The sequence below is a fragment of the Coptis chinensis genome, chromosome 1 (genome assembly GCF_015680905.1).
Source record: "Coptis chinensis isolate HL-2020 chromosome 1, ASM1568090v1, whole genome shotgun sequence".
Taxonomy (NCBI): Eukaryota; Viridiplantae; Streptophyta; class Magnoliopsida; order Ranunculales; family Ranunculaceae; genus Coptis; species Coptis chinensis.
The window spans coordinates 13,152,320-13,177,677 of NC_141456.1; the positions used below are offsets into that span (position 1 = coordinate 13,152,320).

Here is a 25,358-nt window from a genome sequence, read left to right on the forward strand (position 1 = left end):
TATAATTATTTTTCGGTTTGTGCTCAGAGTTTTCCATGTTATGTAGTGAGTTCAAAAGTTAAAATATCTGCAAATTAAATTGGTGCAGAATAATCGTTCATTGAACATGTTTGTCCATACTCTTTTTTCAAAGAAGAAACCAGAAGATGTCCCAATTGTAAGAGTTCTTTCTCTGGTTTAGTTATTTCCTTTCAGTATATTAGTAAAATTGTTGTCCCAATTGTATGAGCTATGAACAATTGGACTATGAACAATGAGTGTTCATAGTCCATACTGTACTATGAACAATCAATGTTCATAGTCATGAGCTATGAACATTCTTTGTTTTTATCACAATTGGACTATGAACAGTGATTGTTCATAGTCCATACTGTACTATGAACAATCAATGTTCATAGTCATGAGCAATGAACAATTTATGTTCATAGTCATGAGCAATGAACATTCTTTGTTCATATCATTATGGACTATGAACAATGATTGTTCATAGTCATGAGCTATAAACATTCTTTGTTCATATCATTCAAAAAATGAGTTGGTGCAATATTGTCAGCATGCGCCTATATCCCAGGCACTATAAGAGGGCGGGCGCCTATTTGGGTTTAGGGGCGTACGCCTATAGCCCAGACACTATAAGATAGAGCAAAGTGAGATATGGGAGCTGTTTTGCTTTTGCTCGCCATAGTTTCTTCTGTTTTTGCAATTTCATGGGCTTTGAGAACATTTTACTGGGTATGGGTGAAGCCCAAGAGAATGGAGAAGTACTTCAGGGAGCAAGGCATCAATGGTCCTCCTTACAAGATATTTTATGGGAATCTCAAAGAAATGGTGGGCATGGTGATTGAAGCAAGATCAAGGCCTATGGAACTTTCCCATCGTATTATTCCATGCCTTCTTCCTTTCTTTTATCACACAGTTGAAGACTATGGTATTCATGCTTGTCTTCACTAATTTTTTAATGGACAGTTTTTACATAATCATGGTATACAAATTGTTGCATAAAGTAGGGTCTAGAAATATATTTCGGACGACGGGATGTCATTACAAGGAATGAATTAGAAGAAACACAAGTTTTGGTTTTTCATACTCTTTTGTGAAGCCATGGAACTATCAATGAGAAGAAAACTTTTATCATCATCAAGGGCGGGATGCATGGGGGGAAGATAGGCACGTCGGGGTGGCTATCAGAGTGAGAATGTGAACAACACAGAACTTTCGATAATCTGCTTCTAATTGCGGGTAAACTAAACTTAAGTTGGCATGGACCAAATCCAAGGTTGACATCATGGATCCGAGATGATAAGGGATATTCTCTCTAACAAGTTTGGTCACTTTGGAAAGATGAAATCAAATCCATTGGGTAAACTGTTAGCGTAAGGAGTTGTAAGCTATGAAGGTGTAAAATGGGTCAAGCATAGAAGGATCATCACTCCAAAGATTTCATCAAGAAAAGTTGAAGGTATACTATTAATTGATGTGTCCACACATACCAACATCTAAAAGTTTAACTAAGTAGCCAGTAACAAGTTTTATTGTTTTGTGCTGATTCTAGTTGATGGTACCGGCATTTTATGCAAGTTGTAGCGACTTGGTTAGTAAATGGCAGAAGTTGACCTCCAAAGAATCGTGTGAAGTTGATGTCTGGCCTGCCTACAGAGCTTAACAGGAGATGCCATCTCTCGAACAGCATTTGGTAGCAGTTATGAAGAAGGACGGCGTGTATTTCAACTTCAAACTGAAATGGCGAAAAAAAAAAAGCCTCAGTTTTAAGGTCCAACATTATAGCCTTAAGGAAATCGACTTGAGAGTCCAAAGCCTTTCCTCTTCTTTGTAATATATCAACAGTTTGCTTGGATGTTCGTTCGTCATAGTACCCTTCTCCTAACAGAACCTTCAGAGACATAATATAAGAACAAAAGGAAAAATAAGAGTGTGGAATGACATGCTTGTCGAGTGTGGAAGGACCGTTGGGTTCTTACACTCTTGTTTTTTTTTTGGGTGTTTATTTTTATTTTTTTGAATTGTTTGAATTTTAAATTGACTATCCAGTTTTTTGGGAGCTTACAAAGGTGGAAGGATCATCATTTTAAACATTCCTCCACGAACACGAGGAGGATTAAGCACCCAAACCCGAAAAAAAAAAATGTAACGAAGTGCCACCAATTCCCATTGTTTATGAACCCAATGAAGAAATCGCGAAAATCAACAATGAACACTTAATGTTCATACTCTTGTTGGACTATGAACATTCGGTGTTCATACTCTAGTGGACTATGAACATTGAATGTTCATACTCTTTACATTAGACTATGAACATTCAGTGTTCATAGTTGATGCAATCTGATTTGCCAATGATGTCAATGAAGTTGGCATATGATGTGTATGTCAATGAAGTTGACATACGTCCAATGAACCGAAAAGCGGGTAACAAAGTCGGAAAGACATGGACGTGCCCATATTTGATTGGAAATGTCAAAATAAGCATAACCCACAGCTTTGTTGTGGGCACCACCCTCTCGGTCCCTAAATCCATCATTTAGGCCTTCAAAATCATGTTTTTGCCGTTTTAGGAAAGTTTTGTTTTTGCTATATCTTTTGATAGGAGATTTCGTTTTCGATTTGGTCAATTGGGTTAATTCTATTTTGATTAGTAGTTTTTTAATGTATGGTTATCCCAAAACTTTCCATTTTTGGAAAATTTTGAGTTTTGTGGAAATTAGGGTATTTCGCCTATATAAAGGCTGGTAGTTTGTATTAAAGTTTTCAGTTTTGGTTTTGAGTTAATCATATTAAGAGCTACCACAATTGGACTATGAACAGTGATATTAAGAGTTAATCATATTATGGGCTATAAACATTCTTTGTTCATATCACAATTGACTATGAAACGATGATTGTTCATAGTTAGGTAGCTATGAACACTCATTGTCCATAGCTATGAGCTATGAACAATGATTGTTCATAGTCCATATTAACGCATCTTATGAACAATCATTGTTCATAGTCCAATTAGAGTATGCACAAAGAATATTCATAGCTCATGACTATAAACATTGATTGTTTATAATAATGCAGTATGGATACTATGAACACTCACTTGCTCATAGTTCAATTGTGATATGAACAAAAATGTTCATAGCTCATGACCGTGGTATGAACAAAGAATGGTTAATTTGAGATACCCCCTTGTTTTGCGTGATGAGAGGAGTGATTTTTCCCGATAATAATATCATCTTTATTTTTTTTTTTTGGTAAAACGGTTGAGATTAGATCATCTAATTTATTTTAGATCGGTGGTCGAGATTAGATCTAACCATTTTGGTAATCTTCCACACGTGCACGGCTTATACATTGTCGTATATAAACTTTCTCTATTATATAGTGTTGTACCGAAACTTATATAGTGAGGTATGAACATTGATTGTTCATACCCCAAATATGTATGAACAATGAATGTTCATATGAACAATGAGTGTTCATAGCTCATATTGGGGTATGAACAGTGATTGTTCATACCCCAAATAAGAGAGGGTACAATGGTCATTTGACTTTCTATTCACAAAAAAAAAAATAGATCCACAAAAAATCCACGACCCCATTCTTCTTCCTCCTAACAAAAGCCATCTCTGCATAAAATTTCATAGTTGGGTATTGATTTGTGTATAATTCTTCAATTTGGAGATGGGTTTAATTTACCTTGGAGTTATCCTCATAAATATGAAGTGGGTGATCGGTTATCTGTTGAAGTGAATTCTTTGACTTCCATTGAATCATTGATAAAGAAATACCTTATATAGTTATGACACATTTTTATGTAAAACCATTGGAAGGAATTAAAGATATGGATGGTTGAGTTGAGAATCTTGGTGAGTTTTTGTATCTCTTTTGATTCTATTGTTGAAGGGGAGGTAATCAATTTTCAAATGAGTTCTTCAAACTTGATTGAGTTGGGTTTCAAGGATTCAACTTTAATTATATTTTCCTTTTTTGATTCTTAAGATTTGATTGTGGGTTAACCGGGTTCCATTGAGTTTCCGGGCAGAGTTTTCATGAAAAAAAAGTGGTAGTGGGTTTTTCTCCGAAAACTTGGTGGTGGGTGTCCCCAGAGTGAGGAGAGAGAGAAAGAGAATGAGGAAGAAGAAAGAGGCGTCAGTTTTTATCCAATTTTCTAATCTAATTTGTGGAAGAAAAATAAAATGACTATTGTACCCTCTCATATTTGCTTTGTGAAATTAGTGCAAGATCTGGACGTTGGATCGGGTATAATCGAATGGACGTGATGAGCTGTTAAGATGGGCTGTCATTTTAAGCTGTCAAGTTAGCCAGCCCCATATATATATATATATATTTTTGAAAAAAGTTGGTCCAGGCAAACTAATTGTGCATAGACGAGATGCTCAAAACTAGTATTTGTTAAAGCTCTCACATAAGGGCCCATTTGTGGAGTTTGACTTGGCCCCCCAAAACCTCAGGGCCGACCCTGATCGACAGTAGTATCCTACTATAGTTAAAGTTCTGTTTGATTCATGATTTGAACTTTCTTCTAGACACAATAACTGTACTTGCATACTCTTGCTCTAGCTCTTGTTCAGCTTAACCAGTGACTCGTATAAATGGTCCAAGCTGGATCGTTTGCTGGTGGCACTGTCGGTGCCCCTCATAGTTGTCCAATTATACATGTCAATTTCTAAGCTGGACAGAACATGGCTGACGATGAGAATCTGATTCACCTTCCATCATTCGAAGAAACTTATTAGGTACAGAATCTGCATGGTGAGTTGTCTTTGTTTCTTCCATCTCACATAAGACACCACCACAAACTTTTTATCTTGTTCGGTTGTGCTTGAACTTTGAAGCAATGCCACACCACTTCCCTGTATCTTTTTATCATGATAAAGAGATGCCCAACTTTAAGTCTGTAACAGTCTAACTAAATAAATGAAGTCTCAAGTTTAAATCCCACGCCACATTCAGTGCCTCTATTGCTTTGAAATATCGCGCTCTCTACCGACATTTGAAGCATTGGAAGATGAAAAACCAAACACACCGACACGTTTATGATATTTTCAATATGTCGGCAAGTTCTTTTTACCTGGGTCCTTTATGGGACAGTATTTAGTATTAGATATGTGTCAGAGAGAGTTTGTGAACTGAGGAGAGTGTGAGTAGGGAGCTCTTTTCTTTCTGAAGAAGGAAGAAAGAAAGAAAAGAAATGGAGAAAGCATTAACAAAAGTAGGAAGTATAAAAGTTGGGAGCTTTTGGATCTCTAAAAAAGCCAAAGAAGAGATCTCCAACATCTCTGAAGACCTCTCTGTAAGCTTTCTTTCTTTATTTGTTTCATGTTGATTGATCTTTGTAATGTATGGTATATTGTAAGATCTTGCTTGATTTCTTGCAAATTTAGAGTGAAATGAATGATGGCTTTGTAGTATTTTTATGAAAATTTAGAGGGGGTCCTTTTTTCTGTGGTATCTAGTACTATATAGTTCTGATTTTGTAGAATGTACATATTTTGTTGGGTATGTGATGATGAAAAAGACTATCAAGATGCTAACTTGGTCTTGTAAAGTCCTTCAAGTATGAGTACAATGCATTACCTTTGTAACAATGGGAGGGAGTGAAGAAGTGAGATGTGATGATGAAATTGAATTGAATGGAGGAACAAAGCTTGTATTACTTAGCTGGGTTGAAACGTAGGTTATTAGTATGATGAATATTGTAGAATTTGATCTATTAAAAAAAAATCTGATGCTCGGGACGTCTCACTCTTTAATGGCACAACCACACAACTTACTTCCTAGTCCGTTTTATTGCTGTCTCAATGTGCTTCAAAATCTTTCTTAAACATAGAAGCTGTTTATAAAGGTTGGAGATCTCATAAAATTTGAATTTTTTTTGAAAATACAAGCAGCTAACAGCGGTTGCATGAATTTAAGGACTGAGGGTTCTTTAAAGTTAAAATAAACAATATGGTCGGACTAGGGTATGTTGCGTTCAAAAATATCTGTATATCCCATCTTTAAAGGTTGATATGTTGTTGATTAATGATCAAATATGCTTCTTTGGCAAAAAAGTGTGCACCCATTATGGAATTTCCAAGCGGGCACAATGGCCTCGACATGCCACCAAAGATAACTGTGAAGGAGGTTACCTTGGACTTGGGTTGGGTGACCACAACACCAGCGACCTTCATTACCCAGAGCACCTGCTCTAACTTTCTTAGCGTAGTTGTCTTGGAACATAACGTGTTGGCGCCTGAGCAAGCACACTAGACAAAGCATATTGCTGGTGCTTGCGGGGAAAATCATGCTAGCTGGACCTCTTACCTTTTCTGACACAAAAAATTAACTTCTGATATTGAGATATGAAGGTAATTTTTATGCATGCCCACGTAAGTCTGGAGTTTTTTGCAAAAAAAAAAAAAGTGCCCTGTTACTTTTGTGCCCTGTTGCATGAACACTTGAAATTAAAAGCCACACCCGTGTTCATGCTGTGTCCAATGCATACCCATTTACAACACAGCTTTTTTGTTTGTACAATATATCGGACTTTCATATGTAAACAATTGATTGGCAATGAAGGTTGTCAGCTTACTTCCACTGCACTGGATTCAACTGGGAAGGTTGCATTTTTGGAATCAAAGCTGATAGAGATACATTTTGTGTCAAATTAATCTGTTGGATAGCTTTCTCTAGGACCTATTGCGACTTCTACTTCCGATTCTCATGTTAATTATTGTTGAACTCCTGACGTAGTATATGATTTAATTATTTTAACTGTATCCACTAGCCTTTAATTGCATCTGGTGACAGTGCATTTTGTTGGTAGTTACTTTTTGCTAATGGATACTTTATACATGCAGTCTTTCTCAAATACTGTGGAAGAGAAGGCAAAATGGATATTCAACAAGCTCAAGGGTATGGATTACTACTACCTCATTTTGTTTCAGTTTAACAATACAAAAGACAGTAAATTCCACTGATTTCTTTCTGGAACTCATAAATATGTTAGGACTCTGGAAAGAGGTGTTATCTTGGGTTTCTTATTATTTTCTTCTGGCTGTTCTACCATCTTGACTTCATATAGTTGGGACCTTGTGCATGCATTATGCAATCAAAGGAGATTTGTGTATGCATTATGCAATCAACCTTAATAAATTAAAGTTTAAATAAACGAAAAAAGAAATAATTAAAAGGAGGAAAATAATAGAAAAAGAAAGACCTTTTCGACGAAACCTCCTCTAGTGTTGGGAGCTCCTCAGTGCCGCCCCTGAGGCAAAGCCACACAAGCAAGTGCTTTGGGCCCCCATCATTTTGGCAAAGTAAGGGGGCCACCACTAGAGTCCACAAAACAGTTTAACCCACCTTGAAATATACACTTACTATTAAGAACAATGTAATTATAAGCTTAATTGAAGCTTATGGCTAATGAAAGTATTAAATCCACCTTTTACTTCACAGAGTACCACATCAAAATATGCATAAAATCTTATTTGTTACATAAAACAAAAAGAATTCGACTAAAAAGAGGAGAAAATAAATAATAACGCCCGAGGCAAAAAATACGTCAATTTTTGTTTTTGACACGTGAATGGACACATATAGGACCACATTTTAATCGTTGGCTTTGGGCCACCAGAAACTCAGGGCCGGCGCTGGAGCTCATACCCTCACAATATCCACTAACGTTGATACGCTTTTGACGTCAACATCCTGGAAACTACAAGCATTGGGTTCCTCACACTTGGAACCATAATTTGGCGATCCATCTGCATCTTTAAATGTATAATATGGTAAAACTATAACCTCTCTGTTTTGTTCCGCAGGCAAACCACAGAAATCGTTGCCAGATCTCCTTAGAGAGTACAATCTTCCACCAGGCCTCTTCCCTCGGAACATAACCTGTTATGAGTTCGATGAGTCAAAAGCCAAGCTCATTGTGTACTTGCCCTCCACATGTGAGGTTAGTTTTAAGGATTTGTCAGTGATACGATATGCTACTCGTGTCAAAGGGACATTGATGAGGGGAAAGCTCACCGGGGTAGAAGGAATGAAGACTAAGCTCCTTGTATGGGTTAAAGTTACCAATGTGGCTGTTGAGAGCTACAAGTCTGACAAAATCTGGTTCACTGCTGGCGTCAAGAAGTCCAGGCCAAGGGATGCATATGAGCTAACTCGTGATGCTGTCAGAGTAGAGGAATTTTGAGAGGGAAATAGCAGTAAGCCAGAAGTACAAAATAGCTTTGAATCTTAATCTAGTAGATTTGTAGTTTAGAAACAGCACAGATGAATTTGGCTCATGGTTGAGTTTATAAGGAATCAAAATGTTTTGATTAAAACAAAATGTTTGGAATTTTGATTAAAACAAAACGTCTATATCAGTTTTATATGGAATCAAAATTATTTCCTTAATGTTTAGTAAGCCTTACCACCCTTACCATTTATGCGAAAAGAAATTAAATTTTTTTGGAAAAGATTTAAATGTTGAAAAACTTTACTGAATATTTTAGGAAGCCTGCAAAGGGTTAAGCGTGTTAATAAGGAATCTAATTAGTCCCCAGTCCCCACGAGTCATCCTCTGCCGAGAATTTAAACCGTGACCGCCTGAAATGGGAGAATCTTTTGCTTTGTTCTTCCCCATCTGAATCAACTTTAAAGAAGCTGCCTCAATGCCCAAGATGTCCCTCAAACCGCCTTCAGGCAAAAGATAATTCGTGGGGGGTTTTTTCAGATTTGAACTTCAGGTATGTCCTCAATTCTTAGTTAATCTTCCATCAACCTGCTTTGTGCATGCCCTGTTTAAATCATGTCGCGCTTGGATGGAAGAACATATGCCCAAGTTTGTTGTCCGAAAGTAAAAAGGAATGTGGATTCATCTTCTGATGAAGTTAGTAGAGGTGGAAGAAGTTACCTGGATTTGTATTTTGAGATCATCTGTGATATATTTTTGAGACTTCCTATTAAGGATCTTATGTGTTGTAAATGCGTATGTAAGACCTGGTACAAATTAACAAGGGATTCTGAGTTCATTAATATGCATTTGAAGAGAGCACTGTCTCATCCGCTTCACATTATTCTTGAACCGAAAAATGGCTATACCTATACTGTTCCTAATGTCTATTATTCTGATGGCCATTTGTTTCCTAATTTATATTATGCTGATCCCCGAAACTCTCTGTTCTTGATCGATAAACAGAAATGTATCCCCATTCCAGTGAAAAACCTAATATTGAGAAGTGGATATACTATAGTTGGTTCTTGCAATGGTTTGCTTTGTATGGCTTCAACTGACATTACTTTGTATAGATACTATGAAGTATCTATACCGATATCCATTTATAATCCAATCACGGGAGAATGCAGCGAACTACCTAGAATAAGCCCTAAGCTCCTTAGAAGAATTAAGGGAGTCCGTTATGGTTTCGGTTTTGATCAGATCAGCAAGAAATATAAAGTGGTTTGTGTATACAATCAGCGCAATGAGAATACTTATTCAGACTATCTCTACCACTATTTATTGCCCCCTTATCAAGTTGTCACAAGGGGTGTGATTATTACAGAGGGTGAAGGTTCATGGAGAACTATTAAGTCTCCATATAAGTTAGAAATGAGCTATCCTTCGGAGACTGTGTTCTTGGATGGGGCCTTTCATTGGAAGATTGCCATGGAATATGGAAGTTCTAGCCCACAGCGAATTCTGTCACTTGACATCAGCACCGAGAAGTTACATACTATAAATTTCCTTCCTACTGTTAACCTTCCTACCTCTTTGATCTTAATTAACTTTGCAGGGTCCCTGGCTTTCGTTGAAGCTGATACAGACAATAATAGCTCCTCTCAAATATGGTGCATAGTGAATTCTAGAACTAATGGCAGGTGTCTTCACATTTACACTTGCAAATATGTGACTGACACAAATGGCGTCGAATATTCCTACAGAGTGTTAGGTATGTTGAGCAATGGAAACTTTCTTTATCAGGCTTCAGATAAACAATTCATAGAACAGATTTATCTGAGTCAACGAAGTGATCACCTTGCTCTATATGTTCCTGAGAATGAGCAATCCTTCATATGGAAGATACACGGTGTTCCCCAATCTTTTCATACGGTTTTTTTCATCCCGACCCTTGTCTCTCCAAAAGCAATTATTTTTCCTACTGCTGGTGAGGAGTCACAAACAAGAGAGAGGGGGAGGGGATGGGAGAGAGACGAAAGACGCAGTCCTAGTGTGAGTCCCAGTTTCAGCTCGGAATGGCTACTGCGAAAAGAAGCAGCAGTTAGGAAGAGGAGAGAGAAGAGAAAGCAGAAAAAGATAGGAAAGATAAAGGAAAAAAGTGAAAGACAATTTGATCAACCAATGGCGGATTGATGGAATGACAGATCAATGGTCTCTACCTTGGCTATAGCTGATAGAGGATGCTTCTCTTTGTTAAATTTAGCCTTTGATTTGTTTTGAATGATTATTCTCTGTAGTTAAGTACTTCCTACTTACAAAAGAGGGACTTGGAATCTGTTTAGTCTATGGCCTGAGTTTATATGGAAACAAAAGTCAAAAGGAACTCATTAAATTATGGATCGACTGAGATTTTTCATATTCTAGGAAAGAAATAAGTCACTGTAGAATTCTTTGGCATTTAAAGGAATCAAAATTATAGGCCTGACCATTTGTGCATTTCTTTAACATTAATTTCTGGAAATACTTTGAATGTTATGAGAATTTACAGATCTTTTTGGCAAACCAATTAAATATTTCAATATACATGAGTTAATAAGGAATCTCATTTATTTCCTTAAATTCCAATATGCCATATGGTCCCTAAAAAGTTCCCTATAAATCAATCTCTGCTGAGACTTTTAAATGTTAACACAAGAAACTTGGTCTTCTCCAATCTCAATTAAACAGTAAAATCTTCAACACTGTTGTTGTTGTTGTTGTTGTTTGTATTCATCAGGCAGAGGAGGGCAGTATTTCAGATTTTAACTTCAGGTATGTCCTAAATTCTTAGTTAATCTTCCATCAACGTATTTTGTTCTTACCATTTTTAAATGGCGTCACACTTGGATGGAAGAACATATGCTCAAGTTTGTTATTCACATATGAGAAATGTGGATTCACCTACTCATGAAGTTAGTATAATTGGAAGAAGTTATCTGGATTTGTGTTTTGAGATCATCTGTGAAATACTATTGAGACTCCCCATAAAGGATCTCATGCGCTGTAAGTGCGTTTGTAAGACCTGGTACAAATTAACAAGTGATTCTGAATTCATTAACATGCATCTGAAGAAAGCATTATGTCAGCCTCTTAGCATTATTCTTGAACCCAGTAATGCCTTGGTTGATTGTAGGAATTGTCTCTCCTTTGATCCCCGAAACTCTTTGTTCTTGATTGATAAAGGGAAATGTAGTCCCATTCCAGTGAAAAACCTAATATTAAGGAGTAGTTACAATATTGTAGGTTCTTGCAATGGTTTGCTTTGTATAGTTTCAACTGACATTGATGAACCCATGCCGATATCCATTTATAACCCAATTACAAGAGAATGCATTAAACTTCCTAAAATAAGTCCCAAGGTTTTTGAAAGAAATGCTGGATTCTGTTATGGGTTCGGTTTTGATCAGATCAGAAAGAAATATAAAGTGGTTTGTGTATACCGTCAGTATAAGGAGGAGGAGACTTGGGCTTATTACTCTAACTGTCCGTGTCATCCTGTAGTTCCTGCGACAAAGGGTGTGATTATTAAGGAGGGAGAAAGCTCATGGAGGACAATAAAGTTTCCATACCACATTGAATTTATTGAAATGCGCAGTTACGAGACAGTGTTCTTGGATGGGGCCTTCCATTGGACGATTTGCATGAAAGGTCGAATGTCTGGCCCAGAGCGAATTCTGGCACTTGATATTAGCACTGAGAAGTTTCATGCTATCAACTTTCCTTCTTCTTTTGAGCTTCCCAAGTATTTGGACTTGATTAACTTTGCAGGGTCCCTGGCGTTCGTTGAAACTGATACAATTGGTGGCTCGTCCAGGATATGGTGCATAGTGAATTCTAAAGCAATTGGTAGAAGTCTTCACTTATACACTTGCAAACATGTGACCGAAATAAATGGAAGAATTATTTCCCCGATCAAAGTGTTAGGTATGTTAAGTAACGGGAGCTTTCTTTATCAGGCTTCGGACTTCCAATGGATTAAACAAATTCAACTTATTCAACAAAGTGATCGTCTTGGTCTCTATATCCCTGAGAAGGAGCTATCCTTCTTATGTAAAATGTATGGTGCTCCCCAATCTTTTCAAACTTTTTTTTTCACCCCTACCCTTGTCTCTCCAGAAGCAATAAATTTTCCTTCGGTTGGCGAGAAGTCACAAATCAGAGGCAGGGGGAGGAGGTGGACGAGAGACGAAAGACAGAGTGACAGGCGGAGTCCTATTGTGAGTCCCAGTTTCAGCGATTGAACGAAAAGGTAGAAGGTATTTGTTCAGAAGTGGTACAATGAATGCAGCATTTGATGTCAGATTGTCAGTGACCATGAGGTGGAAGGATTCTCAGCTTGGCGTTCTGTTCCCTTGTGCGTTTTTTCTCTTTTTTTTATTTGATCTTTTTTATTTGTCAAGACTGGAGAGCGAAAACATTGGTGGGAAGTAATAGTCGAAATGCTTCAAGACATATTTGTTTTGGATTCTGACAAGAAGTATGCCAAGTTCATCTTCTAGTTTTGGGTGAACTAGTGTTATCCCTACTAGATCAATTAGGATTTCCCTCTTACTAGATGGGAAATTAGGGTCTCTCTCTAAATACACACAAAAAAAAATTGGTCAACCCAATTTGACTTTTTTTTTGTGTATATTTAGGAAAAGACCCTAATTTCCCATCTAGTGGGGGAAATCCTAATTGGCTCATATAGTGGGGGATAATATTGGTTAACCCCATAGTTTTTGTACTACATATATCAGCATAATACAAACGACCAGTTTTCCTTGACAATGTAGAAAAGAATTGTAAAACCCTTTAATATTTAAAAGTTTGGTATTACACTTCACCATGAATTCTGATTTGTTCTAGAGAGGGGACTAAGTCTATGCATTTAAAAAGTTGAACTACTACCACCACTACTGAAATGAGCGGAACCGACAGGATTTCATTGACAAGCCGAGCAATGTGCATTGCTCTCGGAGTTGTTCTCTGAAAGCTAGTTTGGTTTGGTTTGTTCATTTTTTTAATTTTTTTTTACCTTTCCTTCTCCCAGTGTCCAATGATCCAAGGGTTTAAAATATGCTGAGTTGTTGACACAGTTTTCTCATGTTTTGATATATAAATATATATAGCTTTTTGAAGAACTTATGCTGAGATTTCGATCTGTACGTGATGAGTATGTGCTCTGGACCTCACCTGCTTACACCTCGATGGCTCAATCGTACCATACCATGTAAACTGTGCTAAGTTGGCCACTGACTCTACTACATCGTATCTAATGATTAAGTGTTGTAATTAGGTTCACACTCACACTCATATACGGAGTATGTAAGGTGAAGTTTTTAACTCGATCACTGGACAGAGACTTATATACTTCAAAATGATTGGTGTCTTTATTACGATGTTCCCATCTGATACAACCTAAACAATAACTAAAACGAATGAATTATACTAACGACTCCAGTTAAGCTCTTTGTTTGCTATTCTTTCTATCTGCCGTTGATTGATAATATCGTTCTTTCAACTTTCTTACCATCTCTTAATTACCAGCAAAAACTACTTTCCCTTCTCCTTTCTATCTGCCGCCTTTTCCCTCTCCCCCCTTTCCTCCTCAAGTCCTCAACACTGCTGCTTCTTTTCGCAATGCCCATTCCACGTTAAAGCCGGGACTCACACTAGAACCTCCTCTTGTATCTCTCTTCATTCTCCTACCCGTCACACAACAAACCGGTTTTGGAGGAAAATTAATTGCTCTTGGAGAGACAAGGGTTGGCGTAAAGAAAACAGTATGAAAAGATCGTGGAATACCGTGCATCTCAAGAGTCACTGAATGATCCTTCTCAGGATTCAACCCTGACATTGCTGATGGTCTTGGATGCGCTCTGTTGACTGATAATAATAGCATCCATTACTCGGCATGTTTAACACTCTACAGAAATACTTTAACCCATTTGTTCGTGATACAAACTTGCAACTGTATCCGGAAAGACGTCCACCAGTTAATTAAGGACAAAGAGTCGGGCAGTTCAATAGAAGAAGCAAAGTTGATAGTAAGAAACTTCTCATTACTTACATCGAGTGCAAGTATTCGCTCTGTGGACGTAGTTGAATCTTCCCAGTCAACCATCCAGTGAAAGGCCCCATCCAAGAACACCGTCTGTGACCCATACCTGAAATTTTACTTGGTATGTATGGAAACTCTAGTTTTCTCCATGAACTTTCACCCTCCGTAATGATCAAACCTGTTGTCACAGGATCTTCAGTAACATTACCTTCAAAATAATCGGTATCCCAACAATATGGGCGGATTGGACGGTACACACAAACAACTTTATACTTCTTGTGGATCCTATCAAAACCAAACCCAAAAAGGGCTCCACGTGTATTAAATCTTTGGTGTCTGATCTTCGGAAGTTCCATGCATTCTCTCGTCATTGGATTGTAGATAGATACTGGGTCGAAATCCCAGAAAGGTACGGTGGAGCTATATAAAGAAGGCCATTGCAAGAACCTCCAATTCTATAGTCATATCTCAACTTCATGTTGTTTATAAATGGAATCTCACTTCATTTTCCTTCGCCTACCAAGAACAAAGAATTTTTGGGATCTGTGTATTGTACTTGACTTTTCGGTGCAAGAATAATGCGACTACGCTGAGATAATGCTTTATTCATGTGCAACTGTGCAAGTTGATGAAATTCGAATGCCTTGTCAATTTGTACCACGTCTTACAGACACTCTTACAACCCATGAGATCCTCTAGGGGAAGTCGATCGCAGAAATATATCAGAGATGATTTCAAATAATAAATCCAACCATTTCCCTTCATCTCTTCCATTGGAAGATATAAATCCACATTTATTTGTAAACTTCTACAGCAAACCCAAGTATATGTTCTTCCAGCTAAGTAAGTCCTTTTCTTTTCCTTTTTCGCCCATTCAAAATCCAATGTTCTAACTCCAAATACTTTCTTCTAGGAAAAAATTCCTGATGCCAAATCCAGCAAACAAACTGATACAAAATCACATTGTAACAAAGTTTGCTCACTTCGAGCAGATCTTCACCTGCGAAAAAACATCACAAAGTGAGAATTTTAAGAGCTCTGCAAGCAACTGCACGTGTAGAAAAAAAAAATTGCATAACAACTAACACTAATTCAAAAAGAAGGCATCCTATAGCACTAGTACTATAAACTTTCTAATACATCTACAGGTCATCTGACGAGTAGTTATGGCATATAGCACATTAGCACTTCAACTAGCTATATATATCCGTCGATCTTGTGTGTGTGCGACGACCTACGCTTGAAGTGGCTAATGTCATCTTTAATTGAGGAGAAAATACTGCTAAAAAATAGTTCTGTTCTATAAATAGCATTTTCCTGTTGTATAATTTTCCGGGTTTATTCGTGAAAACCCCCCATTTTATGACATGATTTTGTGTTTACCCCCCAAATTTTAAATCACCTAAATCCCCCCATCCTACCCGTTCAAAAATCATCCATATTTACTCTATTGTCTTCCCCTCGGGGTAAACACAAATGTATGTTACTGTTATGTGAGTGTTATTAGACATCCGCGAAACAAGCTGCCAAGAACAATTGACTTTGAGAAGCAGGGGATCTATGGTATTTCAAATCTGATGGATAATGTTCATCTCCTTCATCTTGCTTTTAACCATCGACAACCAAAATATATATCTCCATCACATCAACCAACTCCAGGGCACCACTTAACACACCGTCGAAAAATCAAGATACAAAAATCCAATCCAACTCACCAGAAACTTCTATTTCGTTTTGAGTAACTCAATAAAAAACCAAAGCTTCGAATCGATAAAGCAAAAAGTAAAGATTTAAGTAAATGTCGGTTTTTAAGAGAAAGAGACGCCCTCTTCATCAAGAAATTGAAGCTGTATGTGGTAACCAAGCTATTGGCAGCCATTAATGGTGCTTGGTTCTTTGGTTCGAAAACCCATTAGTTACATGTGTGACAAATGTCATTCTCACTATGATTCAATTTGGTGTGAATGTGGAGTCAGAGTAGAGTATTGGCTCAGCTCGGAGTTCCTTTGTGTCTTGAAGCTTTTCAATAACAGCTTGAAGAAAACTAATAGCTTCTAGTCTTTCAGGAAACTGGCGAGACACTTTGACAGCAAAGTGTGAGAGCTCAATCAAAACATTCCCAGCCTATAATCAAATCAGGATAGATGAAACAGAAGGTTGGTTAATGTAAAATCTAATTAGTGATGTATGTATGTATACTTGAAAGACGGGGAGTGCGATGAACTGATCGAGCTTAAGAGTGAGTTGATGCCAAAGCTTCCTTTCATACAGATCAACTAACTCGGTGTACCATTCCGCTAGTTCTGGGTGTGCTTCACGCTGCGAATCTAAATACTGCAAACCCGCCATGCTTTTTTTCTTTGCTTCGTAATGGATGTATATCTATCACATCATGTGGCTGCAATCTTTTCCAAAAAAACCCGGAAGAATTTTTGTTTTTAAAATGACCTCTTCCTTCAGTCACTTTATTTATATTTCTTTTTAGAGTTATATTTGTGAAGAATGTAAGCTGTTCTAGACATTGTTTTACTCCTCCTGATAATGCATTATATGGCTTAAGATCTTAGCTATATGCCAGATGCAACTTGCAGTCAAATATAAGTCTGCAAGTTCTCTTCCATACATTACTGTAATTCTTTGTGACAATGCATTATTGTCTGCTCTCAGAATATGTACACTAAAAATCTCGAAAATAAAAAAATCTGTATTCTGTAATCACGCGTATGGTTTTGTAAGAGGTCTTCAGTGCAAGGTGCAGCTTTCTGGTCTCAATGCTTTATTGACTTTCTTTCCTATTCCTTGTTGTTATTGCATAGGAACTCTTCTAAAAGTAATGAGCTATATCTTTTATAACAGGATAGAACAGCGTTTCTGTTTCTTCTTTTGCCATCCACACTACTTCTTTTAAAGTCTTGGGGTCTGAAAAGGATGTTTGCCAGCATTACCAGTTCAGATGTACCAGGTACCAAATGTTTACTAACGCGCACGGATCTTTTTGCAATAATTTGTGTTTTTATAGAGTTTGGATGATTTCTGGGCGGGGCCAAGTTCCAACTTTTGTGATGATTCAAAATTTGGGGGGTAAACACAAAAGCATGCCATAAATTGGGGGGTTTTCACGAATAAACCCTAATTTTCCTGAAAATATTTTCCGATTAACAATGTCATGATACTAGACTTTGATCTAACCTATATGGACATACTACGGCCAGTTGGCTTCCTCGAATCTGTAGCGATTTCTTCCATTGAGAATTGTTCGATAAACACTGAAGAATTCTACAAACAACCGGTCTATGAACTTAAAATTCATCGGAAATCTTATAATAGATTTGATGAGAAAAAATATATTAAAATCAAGAGGGCTTCGAAACAACGATCTATGTGATATACTGTCCAATATCATTGTGGTCAGATCGATATACTATAACAATTCTTGTTTTTTCCATTACAAATAAATTCTTTCATAGTAAATATTCTAAAAATGAATACATTGCCTGCACAAACATTTTACATATAAGATCAATCTAGTAAAGAAATAAAAGAATCCAACTATAATAAATTTCCGGAGAAAAAAATGAGATGGGCGTAGGTAGTACCTTTATGGCGTGAGACGCAAGACTCTTGCCCCATGATCCCCGGTCAACTGCCCTACCACTTACAACTTCATCGGTACATTAGCAGAATATCTAGTATTTCTGCGGAGACTTTTGGCTAGAAGAGCTTTGCTCGGAAACTGCTCAACCCTTGCAGGATGATGTTTCCTTCATCACACGACTTCAGAATTTCATTTCAGAAATTTGCACTGGTGCCACCAGCCCACCACTATTGAAATGGGGGGAACGGGGACTTACGGACAAGACAATCTGAGACAAATGCTGCTCTTGAAGTTGTTATCTAAAAGGCAGTTTGTTCATTTGTTTTGCTTTCCTTCCTCCAGTGATCCGAGGTTTCAAAGTATGTTGACACAGTTTTCTCATGTTTTCATTCTATGCCATCTGTTCCTGGTTTTATAAAACAGAACTGAAGTACTTCTGCTGAGATTTCTACACATGATTAGTATGTGATCTGGACCTGAAGGCGTACCCCTCGTAACATGACTGCGCGTACACCTCGTAACATGACTGGATTGGCCATACAGCCATACTGTTAGGTTATAAGCTTTGTAATTCTTGATGAAAAGATGAAAAAGTCTCTACACTGAATTTTTAATTATTAAGTCTTGTATTATTTGGTAACTGAATTTTTAATTATTAAGTCTTGTATTATTTGGTAATAATGTATATAGGCTCATACAGTACTCAAACTTAAATATGAAAAATTGAGGTAAAATTCAGATCACTAAGCAGAGACTTATAACTTTAAAATGAATATTGTTTTTATGATGTTTTTATGATGAAGTTCCAATCTCAGACAACATAAACAGGAACCAAAAAAATAACAATGTTGTGAACAACTCAAGTTAGGCTTTTTGTCTGCAGTTCTTTCTATCTGCCTTTGGTCCATCTTATCATTCTTTCTATCTTGGCCGGATGGAGAGCTGCAGCCTTAATAAAGAACTGAAATTTCTGATTCTTTCTTTGATGCGAAGGATGGCAGCTAGATCACTTGAGAAAAGATTAGCAGTGGTTCTTCATCAGGTATGTGGGAAGGATTTTGCAGTAAATGGGGCAGGTAATATACTCAGAAATAACAATAATGAAGCAACAAACGCTAGCAGGGTAGCTGATGCAGATGTTCCTGATCCGTGATCCCACCAAATGTTCAGGAAGTGATATAATAATGCCCGTTAGATGATCAACTTGTTTCTCCTGGAGTTTGGCCTCATATTGATGCTTCTCCTGGAGGTAGACTCTTGAGGTTCATCCTAATATATTATGGAAGTTCTTTGCTAAACTAAACAAGCAAACTTGTAGATTCTCCCTCTTTTTCAACCCAAGTGTCTATTTTTTTAAAAAGTTGTACCCATAGTTTGTTACGAAAAAAAAACACCCTGCTTTCCACTCTCCTTTCAATCTACTTCTTCTTCTGGCAATTCTTCCGTCTCATCCCTTTCCTCCTGATCTCTCCTTCTCCCTTTCTGCAGAACCATTCCATACTGACGCTAGGATTCGGGCTGGGACTACTACTGCGACTGGAACTACATCTCCTGGAGCTTCCTATTTTATTTCTCTCCATTCGCCTACCCCTCTCATCAAGAACTGGAGGTTTAGAAGGAAAATCAATTGCTCTTGGAGAGACAAGGGTTGGCGTAAAAAAAACTGTATGAAAAGATTGTGGAATACCCTGCATCACTGAATGACCCTTCTCAGGAATATAAAGAGCCAGATGATCATTTGGTTCAATATACTGCCTTCGCTGATGGTCTTGGAGGCACTCTGTTGCCTGATAATAACAGCATCCATTACTCGACATATTTAACACTCTACAGAAATACTTCAACCCGTTTGTTTCAGACAGAAACTTGCAACTGTATCTGAAAAGACGTCTGCCACCATTGGTCTTGGAACTCACTATTTGCCATATTTCAGATGAGCTATTAATCGTATCTGATTCAACAAATGCAAGGGAACCTGCAAAGTTGATTAAAGACAACGAGTCCGGAAGCTCAATAGAAGGAGGCAAATTGATAGTATGAAACTTCTCGTTACTAATATCAAGTGCAAGTATTCGCACTGAGCCATTAGTTATTTCCTCCCTGTCAACCAACCAGTGGAAGGCGCCATCCAAGAACACAGTCTGTGACTTAGACCTGAAATTTACTTGGTATGGAAACTTTAGTTTTCTCCATGAACTTTCACCCTCAGTAATGATCAAACCTGTTGTCACAGGACCTTCAGTAATATACCTACTGCAATCGCGACAATGGCAATAATATAGACGGTATACACAAACCACTTTATATTTCTTGTGGATCTGATCAAAACCAAAACCAAAAAGAACTTCATATTTTCCAAAGAGCTTGGGGTCAATCTCCGGCAGTTCCTTGCGTTCCCCTGTAATTGGATTGTATATGTATATGGGATCGAAACCTAACTTATCTGAAGCTATACAAAGCAAACCATTGTAAGAACATGCAACTCTGTACCTATAACCGAATTCCAGGTTTATAAATGGAATAATGCGACTAGGCTGACATAATGCTTTATTGATTTGCAAGTTGATGAAATCAGAGTCCTTGCTTATCAATATGTGCCACGTCTTACAAACACTCTTACATCGCATTAGATCCTCTATTGGAAGTCTCAGAAATATATCAGAGATGATTTCATATAACAAAACCACAAAAATTCCTACATCTCTAGAAACTTCAGTATCCCTATTTCCATCAGAAGATAAATCCACATTTGTTTGTAAGCTGTTACAACAAACCTGAGCATATGTTCTTTCAGCAAATAGCACCCGTTCTTTTTCTTTTTGAACCACCATAACTTCAACTGTCTATCTCCATATTCTTTCTTCTAAGGAAAAAGTTCCTGCTGACAAATCCGAACAAATTGATACAAAATCACTATTTGAACCCTTTTGGCAGATTTCCACATACAACAAATATATCACCGTAAAATGGCTTTCAAAAAACATAAAACTTAAATAAATAAATAAAAATCTAATATATCCAATGTGTAGTTATGAGCAACAGCCTACAGATATATACCACTGTCACATACTGTCCGTCCACCTAGCAGTAGGGGTGGGAATTTGGCCCTAACGACTCTAACCCGGCCCTGACCGACCCGACCCTAAGCCCTATAAAGCCATTACAACTAAAGCCCTCACAGAATTTAGGGCAGGGCCGACCCGGCCCTAATGCCTTCTAAAAAGCGGGTCGGGGCTAAGGTTAAAACATAGGCGACCACAACTAAGCCCTAACCAAACCCTAGTTATAATTTCACTCTAAAATACACAACTAAAACTATCCAACTCATTGTTACATATTTTCAATTAAAATAACACTGTCCTTTGTAATTTATCACTTACCGTATGGGTACTTAAATAACTTGTCTTATATCATAAAAACTTGTAAACCTAATTGTTTCTATCTCACAACTCACATTACCTCACAACTCCCCCTGCCTAACCTAGTCTCCAAGAACAATAATAAGCACTGGGTACTAGCCTAATGAAAAATAGGTTGACGTCAGTAAAAACTCATTCCATACTCTTATTTGTCTTTTCGTTCTTCAATGTTAAATGTAATTTTGGTGAGATTTGAGTACAAGAAATAACGGATTTATGTCGATTGAAAGCTCATTCCAAAATGTGTCTTGTGCATTTTAACCGTAATTTTGAAATATAAATATGAGTCTCTATGTACTTGGTTTATTAGATTGTGGATATGCATTTTAAATTGTTGGATTTATCAAGAATTATTACTAGATTGATTGTTATTCAAATTTCAAAGTGGTGGGACTTTGAGTTTGCAAATCTTTGAAATTTTTTGTAATATAAATGAGTTTTAAAATCTGCGATAAAAAGAAAAAATATAGGCCTAATTCGCCCTAAAAGCTTAAAGGGGGCTTAGGGTAGGGTCGGGCTTTGAAATTTAGACTTATGACCGGCCCGACCGATACCTGGGGACTTTAGGTGTCACACCCCCGAATTTCGGCCAATTCGAAAAACATTATTTGTTCCCACTCTTGATCTCCGGGTGTGACGACTCTCAACTCCCAAAACCCATAAACATTTTAAATATCACGGATAATACAAACCAATAAAATTTTTAACTTAAACAAAAGTCTTCTTCATGACAAAGATTCACAAATAAGATTAGGTTACAACTCTCCTTTCAATAACTCTTTAATAAAATTTACAAATGAAAATACAAAAACATTGTCTAGACTGAAATTCTATATCACCTCGAGGAAAACAAAACAAATCCTGAGATCTGTGGTACGCTTAAAACCACAAGCGGCAACCACTCTTCTTCAACACTAAACTTGTCAAAACTTATCAACTATGTTCATTGAATGAACACACCCGATAAGCAAACATGCAAATCGGTTGACATTATAAAAATCTTTGGTGTGAGTAGCTCTAAAACAACATATACTTATACAAATATATACATAATCCATAACGCAGTTAGTTCCTCCACCGAGGCTTTAACTTTCAACGACTAATATAACATACTCAAGTACAATAATTAAAGGCGGTATTTCCTCCATTTGAGGCCTTTAACTTCCCACTAACCACACAACAAACTATCGCATCATAAATAAGGCATGTAGTTCCTCCATCGGTAGCTTTTAGGTTCTAACTAAACAAATAACCAACCAAACATATTACCATAATTAGATTATTTCGGGCTTTCTTTGCGTGTCCCTAAAATCACGTCGTATCTATGTCTTACCTAGTTTCCCTTCTACCACAATCGCCACTGACGCCGAACATGTACATCCATATGCCTCCCACATAATGAACCACTCCGTGCGTAACCACCACTCGGCGGGATGCGCGACACCGGTAAATCCTCACACGGAGCAATTATGTAAGTAATGCCACTATTCGGCATAAAATATCGTATCGTCATCGTTCTATTTTGCGAACGGAATAATCAAGCCACTATTCGGCTTTCGCCGGGGAGGGTCATTCAACTTCTTGAAACGCCGGGAGGGCCAATCACATTACTTACGCCCGAAGGCCATTCAGATTAACTGAAACGCCAGAAGGGCCAATCTTATCACATACGCCCGAAGGCCATTCAGATTCACTGAACCGCTAGAAGGGCCAAATCACATGAGTTGTAGTAGCTAGGTTCTAGGATTTTCGTTACGTAATTTATTCAGGTGTCATACATTAATGACTCATAAACATTCCACTATATCACGTGCAGGTCAAATACCTTATTGCACTAAACCACAATATTCATAAATATCTTAATTATATCTCATAACCAATTTCATTCTTTTACGTGCCAATATATTATTGCACTACGCCACACTCCCGTGGGCAAATATTCACCAATACTACTACCTCATAGTAGCATCTCACATATATACTAATGGAGTGTTTATACATTTATTTCTCCCAAACATATTGCATTATATATATATATCCCAACATATTATATAATATTACAATATCCACGTCAAATCTTAATTAGATAATGACCACCAAATTTATACAATTTACAACATAAAATCAAAGAAATTAAAGCGGTCCACGACAAATCAAAACCCAATATATATATATTTTCTGCACACTTCTACTCACGTCAAATCTTAATTAGATAATGACAAACAATGTTATATAATCTTCGACAATATTTTATTATTATATTTGTCCATATTCTTAAATATGAGAAAAACTGCAAAAAAAAGTCAACATTCCACAGTCAACGGTCAACGGTCAAAGTCAACTGTCGACGGTCAAAGTCAAATTCAACACATCACGGTCAAAGTCAAAGTCAACACATCATGGTCAAAATCAAAGTCAACCCATCATGGTCAAAGTCAACACATCATGGTCAAAGTCAAAGTCAACCCATCATGGTCAAAATCAACACATCATGGTCAAAATCAAAGTCAACCCATCATGGTCAAACTCAACACATCATGGTCAAAGTCAAACTGGCGTTTCTATGTTCAACAGATTCATGGTCATAGCCTTGGTTCACGGCTAAGGTCAAAGATGCATGGCTCAAGGGCTCATGACCAAGGTAATGGTTCGGACCCAACTGGCCAAGCCCAAACCTTAGAACCTGAAAGTCTAAAACCAACTCATTTATTCCACCTGACCGAATTGGATATATTTTAAGTTATATGACCAGCCTAAAAACCAAAATTAGAAACTGGCTCAAAACACCACTGGGTTCGGCCCGGAGAATTTAACTGAAACCGGCCCAACACTTAAACTAAAACTAGTCCACCACTTAAACTAAACTAGTCCGAAACAAAGGATTAATCCGGCCCAATAACTATTTAGTGTTTAGGCCCAAAAACTTCAAATGAATTGGCCCGAAACACAAATTGGTTCGGCCTAAAAATTAACTGAAACCGGCCCAAAACAACTTAAAAGGAAATGGGCCCAACACACTTAAAATGAAATGGCCCCAAAGACTTAAAAGAAAAAATGGCCCAACCCAACTAAAATTAGATTTCGGCCCACATAAAATTAGAGCTTTTGGCCCAACCAAACAATAAGGGGTTTGGCCCAAATAACTTAACCCACACTCGGGCCCAACCTTAACAGCAAAGGCCCAAGCCCAATTCGGCTACACCAGGTCGTCTTCTCCAAATTTCTTCTTCAACAGCCTCCACCAAAACCGGCCACCGCCAGCCACCATTAATCCCTTCCCCCTCATCTCGGTTTGAATCCTTTGGAAAAACCAAACCACATTAACTAATCCACCACCCCCTTTCAACGACTGTCGAGATCGATCCCCAATCAAAATCTCGACCGCCATTAATGGCTATCGAAGCTTCCAAATTTTATCGACGACCCACTACCACCATTCATCAAACCATAATCACACAACCAACAAAATCCATCCAAGCAAAACAACACAACCAATTAAACCAAACACAGCCCAACCACCGGCGCCATTAACGCCTCCAAGCTTCACTGCCCCCACTCGACCCTCATCAGTCCACAACCAAACACCAACAACAAATACAGAAAGTTCAACAAGCCAAAAAAAGATTTCGGTACTAGTTTGGGCGACGCCATTAGCGCCCATAAAACTTGGACAGTCCAAATGTGGATTTCCTAGCCTCCACAGAGTTTCGACAGTCTATATCAAATCCGAATTCACTCGAGTTTTAACAACTCGACAACACGACGTCGAATCAAAACAATATAATGAACAGTAAAAACAAAAACATTAAACAGTATACCGATATGCGAAAAACTATAAATCCGGTGAAATAGCCAAATAGCTACTCACCTTTATTAACAGCTCGACGAATCCTCCTAGCCCGATTCGTCGCGCTCCAACCTCCAACAAACAAGCTTCAAGCTCTGCCTCCATTTTTCATTATTTTTATTATTTTTAAAACCTATTCTCTAGAAAAATGTGTTTATATACTTGGGTTCGAAACCCAAGCCCAACACAGACTCGGGCCCAAAAACCAGGCCCACATGTCCCGAGTCCAATCCGACCGA

The 25,358-nt window shown here is 37.6% G+C and overlaps 3 protein-coding genes and 2 long non-coding RNA genes across 5 annotated transcripts; 4 read left to right on the forward strand and 1 right to left on the reverse strand.

Annotated features, from left to right (window-relative positions):
• Nucleotides 1-1,260: 1,260 nt before the first annotated feature.
• LOC147522258 (uncharacterized) lies at nucleotides 1,261-1,892 on the forward strand. The gene is made up of 2 exons (XR_015195219.1): nucleotides 1,261-1,459; nucleotides 1,553-1,892. It is a non-coding gene; the product is annotated as an uncharacterized LOC147522258 (long non-coding RNA).
• A 2,939-nt stretch (nucleotides 1,893-4,831) lies between these two features.
• LOC147522259 (DUF538 family protein (Protein of unknown function, DUF538)) lies at nucleotides 4,832-8,344 on the forward strand. The gene is made up of 3 exons (XM_086592241.1): nucleotides 4,832-5,314; nucleotides 6,864-6,918; nucleotides 7,827-8,344. The coding sequence occupies exons 1-3, from the start codon at nucleotides 5,213-5,215 to the stop codon at nucleotides 8,204-8,206; spliced, it is 537 nt and encodes a 178-aa protein (XP_086448367.1). The 5' UTR covers nucleotides 4,832-5,212; the 3' UTR covers nucleotides 8,207-8,344.
• Nucleotides 8,345-8,806: 462 nt separating this feature from the next.
• LOC147522260 (F-box protein At3g07870-like) lies at nucleotides 8,807-10,563 on the forward strand. The gene has a single exon (XM_086592221.1). The coding sequence runs from the start codon at nucleotides 8,807-8,809 to the stop codon at nucleotides 10,367-10,369; it is 1,563 nt and encodes a 520-aa protein (XP_086448347.1). The 3' UTR covers nucleotides 10,370-10,563.
• Nucleotides 10,564-10,934: 371 nt separating this feature from the next.
• LOC147522261 (putative F-box protein At5g52610) lies at nucleotides 10,935-12,582 on the forward strand. The gene has a single exon (XM_086592232.1). The coding sequence runs from the start codon at nucleotides 11,047-11,049 to the stop codon at nucleotides 12,454-12,456; it is 1,410 nt and encodes a 469-aa protein (XP_086448358.1). The 5' UTR covers nucleotides 10,935-11,046; the 3' UTR covers nucleotides 12,457-12,582.
• Nucleotides 12,583-13,565: 983 nt separating this feature from the next.
• On the reverse strand, nucleotides 13,566-18,384 carry LOC147522262 (uncharacterized). The gene is made up of 2 exons (XR_015212801.1): nucleotides 17,855-18,384; nucleotides 13,566-15,258 (listed from the first exon to the last, which is right to left on the reverse strand). It is a non-coding gene; the product is annotated as an uncharacterized LOC147522262 (long non-coding RNA).
• Between the last annotated feature and the right edge of the window lie 6,974 nt (nucleotides 18,385-25,358).